We start from the raw sequence: 10,000 nt of genomic DNA, 5'->3' as shown, positions 1-10,000 counted from the left end.
TGGTTCGAGCGTTGACTAGTAACCAGCAGGTAGCCTAGTGGTTAGAGCATTGGACTAGTAACCAGCAGGTAGCCTAGTGGTTAGAGGCGTTGGACTAGTAACCAGCAGGTAGCCTAGTGGTTCGAGCGTTGGACTAGTAACCAGCAGGTAGCCTAGTGTTTAGATCTTTGGGCCAGTAACCAGCAGGTGCCTAGTGGTTAGAGAGTTTGGACTAGTAACCAGCAGGTAGCCTAGTGGTTAGAGCGTTGTGACTATTAACCAGCAGGTAGCCTAGTGGTTAGAGCATTGACTAGTAACCAGCAGGTAGCCTAGTGGTTACAGCGTTAGGCCAGTAACCAGCAGGTACCCTAGTGGTTAGAGTGTTGGGCCAGTAACCAGCAGGTAGCCTAGTGGTTAGAGCGTTAGGGCCAGTAACCAGCAGGTAGCCTAGTGGTTAGACCTTTGGGCCAGTATCTTAAAGTTCACTAGTTTGAATCCAGGAGCCGACAGATTTTTGACAAGGTGAAATTCTGTCTATGGTCCCTAGAAGCAAGGCACTAAATTGCTCCAGAGTCGCTGTTGATATGGCAGACCCTGGTCGTGATCACACTTCCTGAGGGTCTCTGAATTAACCCTGTAACGACGTGGAATTAACCCTGTAACCATGGAGAATTAACCCTGTAACCACGTGGAATTAACCCTGCAAAAATGCTATTTAAGAATGTCGAGGGGGGGAATCACGACCTAGTGAAAGTTTCCCCCCCTGTATGTTTATAATGTATGGGGGGGTCACGACCTAGTGAAAGTCCCCCCTGTAGCAGGTTATAATGTATGGGGGGTCACGACCTAGTGAAAGCCCCTTCCCTGTAGCTGGTTATAATGTATGGGGGGGTCACGACCTAGTGAAAGTCCCCCCCCCCCCCGTAGCAGGTTATAATGTATGGGGGGGTCACGACCTAGTGAAAGTCGTCCCCCTGTAGCTGTTTATAATGTATGGGGGGGTCACGACCTAGTGAAAGTCCCCCCCCCCCCCCGTAGCTGTTTATAATGTATGGGGGGGTCACGACCTAGTGAAAGTCCCCCCCCTGTAGCTGTTTATAATGTATGGGGGGGTCACGACCTAGTGAAAGTTCCCCCCTGTAGCAGGTTATAATGTATGGGGGGGTCACGACCTAGTGAAAGTCCCCCCCCCCCCTGTAGCTGGTTATAATGTATGGGGGGGGTCACGACCTAGTGAAAGTTCCCCCCCTGTAGCTGTTTATAATGTATGGGGGTGGTCACGACCTAGTGAAAGTCCCCCCTGTAGCAGGTTATAATGTATGGGGGGGTCACGACCTAGTGAAAGTCCCCCCTGTAGCAGGTTATAATGTATGGGGGGGTCACGACCTAGTGAAAGTCCCCCCTGTAGCAGGTTATAATGTATGGGGGGGTCACGACCTAGTGAAAGCCCCTTCCCCTGTAGCTGGTTATAATGTATGGGGGGGTCACGACCTAGTGAAAGTTCCCCCCCTGTAGCTGGTTATAATGTATGGGGGGGGTCATGACCTAGTGAAAGTTCCCCCCCTGTAGCAGGTTATAATGAATGGGGGGGTCACGACCTAATAAACGACCTTAATAAACTCGCCTTACCTTCTGCGCCTGCGCGATGGTTTTCCTGACCATCTCTTTGATGTGCGTGTGGCCGTCCAGTGGCGGTTGCGCATACACAGTGACGCGAGTCACTCCTCTGTAGGACGCGCAGTCCGGCCAGCCCAGATCCAGCCGCGGGAGCGAGCAGTCAGATAGCTCCGGCCAGTACTGGAGAGACAGCGGGAGTTCATCACTGTCTGAGTCACCCTGACGGAGCTCTGATGCCGGGTCGTACACCTCCACTGCCCCGGTCAACTGGTCCACCTCCTGGTCCGACAGGAAACACCGGAGACTGGTCGCGTGGAGGAACTTATTAAAGGCATCGCGTCCATCCCGGAGAAGCGTCTCGAGCGCTAATCGTTGGTCCTCGGAATAAAAAAGTCTGGTTTGGATTCATGCGTCCGGAGGTTCACGTTATTCTCATCCAAACACTGGATCTGCGATAACGCCATGGCTCTAGACCCACCGGAGCAGTAACCGATAAAAATAAATAAATAAAACGGAGCACTAGTTAAATAGACAACAGCATTCCACAATAATCATAAAGATGTCCCAACTCTCTCTGGAATGAAAAGTTACCGTGAAGACTTGGAACTTTTCCCTTCTCGTTCTCTTCGGTAAAGTCAGACAGACTCACGGGACTCCAACTGTAGCAACTATCCGTTGCTGATGACTGACCGGTCCCGCCATGTCCATTATTATTTCCGGTTACCGGTCCGGTTGTTCACGCACTTTCTCAACCGTCTCTCTCTCTCTCCGGGGAGCGCAAAGTGACACACACCACGCACCAGCACAACCCGTCTCTCTCTCTCCGGGAGCGCAAAGTGACACACAGCACGCACAACCCGTCAACAGCTTCACGGACAGGTGTGATGAACAAGAACTCACACGCCCGCTCTATCACGTGATCCAGAATTCCCCTTTTATTCATTACCGACATAACTGCCCCGCGGGACAAAAGACAGGATTAGAGCCTCTCCCGTATCTCTTCAGCCCGCCAGGCAGTTATGTCGGTAACGAGTTGATATGAATGACATTTAAATGTTAAATGACAGATTTATTTATTTATTTTATTTTACCTTTATTTAACCAGGTAGGCAAGTTGAGAACAAGTTCTCATTTACAATTGCGACCTGGCAATTGGATTTAGTGTCAATCACAACTGTACAAAATACTAAACCCAACCCATGGGAATTAATGTCAACTATGCAGTATGAAATGTCATCTTTTAAAAACACACACACACCAGTCTAGATGATTTACAGCCAATCACAATGAATTTTAAAAAAAAATCCTTAGTTTAGATCAGGGATGGGCAACAACTCCAGTCCATGAGGGGCCTTATTGTTGTCACAGCTGGGGGCCCGGTGGGGGAGGGGGGGGGGGGGGGTCAACACTGTGACGACACCAATCACTGAGCCTACTACAGAACCACCAACAATGGAGCAAATAGAAACATGTCTGTCTGTCTGTCTGTCTGTCTGTCTGTCTGTCTGTCTGTCTGTCTGTCTGTCTGTCTGTCTGTCTGTCTGTCTGTCTGTCTGTCTGTCTGTCTGTCTGGTAAACAGCCTCCCCTACTGTCTGTCTGTCTGTCTGTCTGTGTGTATAGGCTGCTCCCATTCTCCAGGGTCAGACTATACTGGTCAGTACAGAACAGTGTATCCCAGACTATACTGGTCAGTACAGGACAGTGTATCCCAGACTATACTGGTCAGTACAGGACAGTGGATCCCAGACTATACTGGTCAGTACAGAACAGTGGATCCCAGACTATACTGGTGCTGCTGACTGCAAATCAATAGACACTGTGGGTTCAAACAACTATACATGATAACCTGCTACAGGGGGGGCACTTTCACTAGGTCATGACCCCTCCCTACATGACAACCTGCTACAGGGGGGGACTTATTGATAACCTGCTACAGGTGCTACAAGGGGAGGGGACTTTACCTAGGTCGTGACCCCCGACATTCTTAATTCCGCGTGGTTACAGCGTTAATTCTGCATGGTTACAGGGTTAATTCTGCATGGTTACAGGGTTAATTCTGCATGGTTACAGGGTTAATTCTCCATGGTTACAGGGTTAATTCTCCATGGTTACAGGGTTAATTCTCCTTGGTTACAGGGTTAATTCCGCGTGGTTACAGGGTTAATTCTCCATGGTTACAGGGTTAATTCTCCATGGTTACAGGGTTAATTCTGCTTGGTTACAGGGTTAATTCTCCATGGTTACAGGGTTAATTCTGTGTGGTTACAGGGTTTATTCTCCATGGTTACAGGGTTAATTCGCCATGGTTACAGGGTTAATTCTGCATGGTTACAGGGTTAATTCTCCATGGTTACAGGGTTAATTCCACGTGGTTACAGGGTTAATTCTCCATGGTTTCAGGGTTAATCCCGTGTGGTTACAGGGTTAATTCTCCATGGTTACAGGGTTAATTCTTCATGGTTACAGGGTTAATTCCGCGTGGTTACAGGGTTAATTCTCCATGGTTTCAGGGTTAATCCCGTGTGGTTACAGGGTTAATTCTCCACGGTTACAGGGTTAATTCTCCATGGTTACAGGGTTAATTCCGCGTGGTTACAGGGTTAATTCTCCATGGTTTCAGGGTTAATCCCGTGTGGTTACAGGATTAATTCTCCATGGTTACAGGGTTAATTCTCCATGGTTACAGGGTTAATTCCGCATGGTTACAGGGTTAATTCTCCATGGTTGCAGGGTTAATCCCGCGTGGTTATGGGGTTAATTTGGCGTCTGCTGTTCTCTCCGTTGTTGATAATTTTGTGGTTGACTCTCTCGGGATGTTCTACTTTAAAGGACAATCAGTGCACGAGTCGACAGCCCACAGGTCTGACCTGTTCTGTTCTGTCGTCAACTTCACCACGTCGTTAAAATCCCAATGATAATAATATCTTTGTTATTTCACCTCTTCAGCAAAAGCACCTTGACAAACGTCAGTTTAATGGAATAAATCATCACAGGTTGTCGTTGCTATCCGGGCTGCTGGTGACGATGAGAGAATGATCCTCTAACAATGACAGGGGTGACATGACCCCTCCCTACATGACAACCTGCTACAGGGGGGGACTTATTGATAACCTGCTACAGGTGCTACAAGGGGAGGGGACTTTACCTAGGTCGTGACCCCCGACATTCTTAATTCCGCGTGGTTACAGCGTTAATTCTGCATGGTTACAGGGTTAATTCTGCATGGTTACAGGGTTAATTCTGCATGGTTACAGGGTTAATTCTCCATGGTTACAGGGTTAATTCTCCATGGTACAGGGTTAATTCTCCTTGGTTACAGGGTTAATTCCGCGTGGTTACAGGGTTAATTCTCCATGGTTACAGGGTTAAGTCCTCCATGTTACAGGGTTAATTCTGCTTGGTTACAGGGTTAATTCTCCATGGTTACATGTGGTTAATTCTGTGTGGTTACAGGGTTTATTTCTCCATGGTTACAGGGTTAATTCGCCATGGTTACAGGGTTAATTCTGCATGGTTACAGGGTAATTCTCCATGGTTTACAGGGTTAATTCCACGTGGTTACAGGGGTAATTCTCATGGTTTCAGGGTAATCCCGTGTGGTTACAGGGTTAATTCTCCATGGTTACAGGGTTAATTCTTCATGGTACAGGGTAATTCCGCGTGGTTACAGGGTTAATTCTCCATTGGTTTCAGGGTTAATCCCGTGTGGTTACAGGGTTAATTCTCCACGGTTACAGGTTAATCTCCATGGTTACAGGGTTAATTCCGCGTGGTTACAGGGTTAATTCTCCATGGTTTCAGGTTAATCCCGTGTGGTTACAGGATTAATTCTCCATGGTTACAGGGTTAATTCTCCATGTGTTACAGGGTTAATTCCGCATGGTTACAGGGTTAATTCTCCATGGTTGTCAGGGTTAATCCCGCGTGGTTATGGGGTTAATTTGGCGTCTGCTGTTCTCTCCGTGTTGATAATTTTGTGGTTGACTCTCTCGGGATGTTCTACTTTAAAGGACAATCAGTGCACGAGTCGACAGCCCACAGGTCTGACCTGTTCTGTTCTGTCGTCAACTTCACCACGTCGTTAAAAATCCCAATGATAATAATATCTTTGTTATTTCACCTCTTCAGCAAAAAGCAACCTTGACAACACGTCAGTTTAATGGAATAAATCATCACAGGTTGTCGTTGCTATCCGGGCTGCTGGTGACGATGAGAGAATGATCCTCTAACAATGACAGGGGTGACATGACCCTCCCTACATGACAACCTGCTACAGGGGGGGGACTTATGATAACCTGCTACAGGTGCTACAAGGGGAGGGGACTTTACCTAGGTCGTGACCCCCGACATTCTTAATTCCGCGTGGTTTACAGCGTTAATTTCTGCATGGTTACAGGGTTAATTCTGCATGGTTACAGGGTTAATTCTGCTGGTTACAGGGTTAATTCTCCATGGTTTACAGGGTTAATTCTCCATGGTTACAGGTTAATTCTCCTTGGTTACAGGGTTAATTCCGCGTGGTTACAGGGTTATTCTCCATGGTTACAGGTTAATTCTCCATGGTTACAGGGTTAATTTCTGCATGGTTCAACAGGGTTAATTCTGCATGGTTACAGGGTTAATTCTGCATGGGTACAGGGTTAATTCTCCATGGTTACAGGGTTAATTCTCCATGGTTACAGGGTTAATCTCCTTGGTTACAGGGTTGAATTCCGCGTGGTTACAGGGTTCTGTTCTGTCGCACGTCACCACGTCGTTAAAATCCCAATGATAATAATATCTTTGTTATTTCACCTCTTCAGCAAAAGCACCTTGACAAACGTCAGTTTAATGGAATAAATTCATCACAGGTTGTCCGTTGCTATCCGGGCTGCTGGTGACGATGAGAGATGATCCTCTAACAATGACAGGGGTGACCGGGGTTGATTACGGTTAACAGACACTCTTATCCAGAGCGATTATGAGTTGGTGAGCGGATACATCTCGTGTTTCCAAAGGGTCTGTATTGACATGAGAACAGGTACGGTGATCTGGGAGCTGCTCTGACAGCTGGTGCTTAAGCTAGAGAGATATGAGTCTCCAGCTTCAGAGATTTATTAATTAGTTCCAGTCAGATGGGCTGTGTACAGGTACGGTGATCTGGGAGCTGCTCTGACAGCTGGTGCTTACAGCTAGATAGGGAGATGTGAGATATGAGTCTCCAGCTTCAGAGATTTATTAATTAGTTCCAGTCAGATGGGCTGTGTACAGGTACGGTGATCTGGGAGCTGCTCTGACAGCTGGTGCTTAAAGCTAGAGAGGGAGATGTGAGATATGAGACTCCAGCTTCAGAGATTTATTAATTAGTTCCAGTCAGATGGGCTGTGTACAGGTACGGTGATCTGGGAGCTGCTCTGACAGCTGGTGCTTAAAGCTAGAGAGGGAGATGTTGAGATATGAGTCTCCAGCTCAGAGATTTTTAATTAGTTCCAGTCAGATGGCTGTGTACAGGTACGGTGATCTGGGAGCTGCTCTGACAGCTGGTGCTTAAGCTTAGAGAGGGAGATGTGAGATATGAGTCTCCAGCTTCAGAGATTTTGGAAGCTGTAGTAGTTAATAATGACTAGTTGTTATTAATGACTAGTTGTTTGTTATGACTAGTAGTTAATAATGACTAGTTGTATTAGTGACTAGTTGTATGTATGACTAGTAGTTAATAATGACTAGTTGTTATTAATGACTAGTAGTTAATATGACGAGTTGTTATGTATGACTAGTAGTTATTATAGACTAGTTGTTAGTATGACTAGTATTTATTAATGACTAGTTGTTATTAGTGACCTAGTAGTTATTAATGACTAGTTGTTATGTATGACTAGTTGTATTAGTGACTAGTAGTTATAATGACTAGTTTGTTTATTAAGTTATTAATGACTAGTTGTTATTAATGACTAGTTGTTATTAATGACTAGTTGTTATTAGTGACTAGTTGTTATGTATGACTAGTTGTTATTAGTGACTAGTAGTTATTAATGACTAGTTGTTATTAATGACTAGTTGTTATTAAGACTAGTTGTTATTAGTGACTAGTTGTTATGTATGACTAGTTGTTATTAATGACTAGTAGTTATAATGACTAGTTGTTATGTATGACTAGTTGTTATTAATGACTAGTTGTTATTTATGACTAGTAGTTATTTATGACTAGTAGTTATGTATGACTAGTTGTTATTAATGACTAGTTGTTATTTATGACTAGTTGTTATTTATGACTAGTAGTTATTTATGACTAGTAGTTATTTATGACACAAAGTGATTTGTAGATCAGTCAGTTGGCAGTCACCTGCAATGTCCTCCCTCCCTACCCCCCCCTCTCCCTCTCCCTCCCCCCTCTCCCTCCCTCCCTCCCTCCCCCCTCCCTCCCCCTCCCTCCCTCCCTCCCTCCCTCCCTCCCTCCCTCCCTCCCTCTCTCCCTCCCTCTCTCTCTCCCTCCCTCCCTCCCTCCCTCACATTAAAGTCTCAGACGTTCCAAAGGAATAGAGACGTTTCAAATATCCTTATCACACCCTGATCTGTTTCTTTGTTGAATGTCTCCACGTCCCCCCCCCCTCCTCCCTCCTCCAGGTGTCACTCATCTTCCCCATGATCCCCTGGGTATTTATACCTGTGTTCTCTGTCTGTTGGCAGTTCGTCTTTTTCCCTCCTTTTCTCACCTTCCTGGTTGTTGACCCTTGACCCCGCCTGACCACTCTGCCTGCCCCCATCTGGATTTCTAACCCCTGTCTGACCCTGAGCCTATCTGGATTTCTGACCTCTGTCTGACCCTGAACCTGCCTGCCGCCCTGTACCAGACCAAACTAAGGTCAGGACGTGACAGTACCTCTGTTTGGGTCTTACCTGATCCCTGATAGTCATATTATGTTGACCCTGAGCCAAACTAAGGTCAGGATGTGACAGTACCTCTGTTTGGGTCTTACCTGATCCCTGATAGTCACATTATGTCTGTATACAGTGTCAGTGGTCCACAGTCACAGTGGTCAGGTATTTCTGCCACTGTGTACTCTCTGTTTAGGGTCAGTCACAGTGGTCAGGTATTCTGCAGCTGTGTACTCTCTGTTTAGGGTCAGTCACAGTGGTCAGGTATTCTGCCACTGTGTCTGTTTAGGTCAGTCACAGTGGTCAGGTATTCTGCCATCTGTGTCTCTCTGTTTAGGGTCAGTCACAGTGGTCAGGTATTCTGCCACTGTGTCTCTCTGTTTAGGGTCAGTCACAGTGGTCAGGTATTCTGCCACTGTGTACTCTCTGTTTAGGGTCAGTCACAGTGGTCAGGTATTCTGCCACTGTGTCTCTCTGTTTAGGGTCAGTCACAGTGGTCAGGTATTCTGCCACTGTGTACTCTCTGTTTAGGGTCAGTCACAGTGGTCAGGTAATTCTGCCACTGTGTCTCTCTGTTAGGGTCAGTCACAGTGGTCAGGTATTCTGCCACTGTGTATCTCTGTTTAGGGTCAGTCACAGTGGTCAGTATTCTGCCACTGTGTCTCTCTGTTTAGGGTCAGTCACAGTGGTCAGGTATTCTGCCACTGTGTACTCTCTGTTTAGGGTCAGTCACAGTGGTCAGGTATTCTGCCGCTGTGTACTCTCTGTTAGGGTCAGTCACAGTGGTCAGGTATTCTGCCACTGTGTACTCTCTGTTTAGGGTCAGTCACAGTGGCAGTATTCTGCCGCTGTGTACTCTCTGTTAGGGTCAGTCACAGTGGTCAGGTATTCTGCCACTGTGTCTCTCTGTTAGGGTCAGTCACAGTGGTCAGGTATTCTGCCGCTGGTACTCGTTTAGGGTCAGTCACAGTGGTCAGGTATTCTGCACTGTGTACTCTCTGTTGGGTCAGCACAGTGGTCAGGTATTCTGCCGCTGTGTCTCTTGTTTAGGGTCATCACAGTGGTCAGGTATTCTGCCACTGTGTCTCTCTGTTTAGGGTCAGTCACAGTGGCAGGTATTCTGCCACTGTGTCTCTCTGTTTAGGGTCAGTCACAGTGGTCAGGTATTCTGCCACTGTGTCTGTTCTCTGTTTAGGGCAGTCACAGTGGTCAGGTATTCTGCCACGTGTCTCTTGTAGGGTCGTCACAGTGGTCAGGTATTCTGCCACTGTGTCTCTCTGTTTAGGGTCAGTCACAGTGGTCAGGATTTGCCACTGTGTCTCTCTTTAGGTCAGTCACAGTGGTCAGTTGTATTGCCACTGTGTACTCTCTGTTTAGGGTCAGTCACAGTGGTCAGGTATTCTGCCGCTGTGTACTCTCTGTTTAGGGTCAGTCACAGTGGTCAGGTATCTGCCACTGTGTACTCTCTGTTTAGGGTCAGTCACAGTGGTCAGGTATTCTGCACTGTGTCTCTCTGTTAGGGTCAGTCACAGTGGTCACGGTATTCTG

At 46.8% G+C, this 10,000-nt stretch overlaps 1 protein-coding gene across 1 annotated transcript in view; it reads right to left on the bottom strand.

The window, feature by feature from the left end:
- Window positions 1–1,990, bottom strand: part of LOC116371607 (protein FAM83G-like) — a gene marked incomplete at its 5' end in the record, with an annotated part of 3,441 nt that extends 1,451 nt beyond the window's left edge. The window contains one exon of the mRNA XM_031820505.1: window positions 1,609–1,990. Within this exon, the coding sequence (XP_031676365.1) occupies window positions 1,609–1,990 (382 nt within the window). The remainder of the gene's footprint in view (window positions 1–1,608) is intronic.
- Window positions 1,991–10,000: the final 8,010 nt, after the last annotated feature.

Source organism: Oncorhynchus kisutch, unplaced genomic scaffold (assembly GCF_002021735.2).
Source record: "Oncorhynchus kisutch isolate 150728-3 unplaced genomic scaffold, Okis_V2 scaffold3440, whole genome shotgun sequence".
Lineage (NCBI taxonomy): Eukaryota > Metazoa > Chordata > Actinopteri > Salmoniformes > Salmonidae > Oncorhynchus > Oncorhynchus kisutch.
Note: the sequence above shows the minus strand (reverse complement) of the source record. Positions and strands in the feature narration are given on the sequence as shown.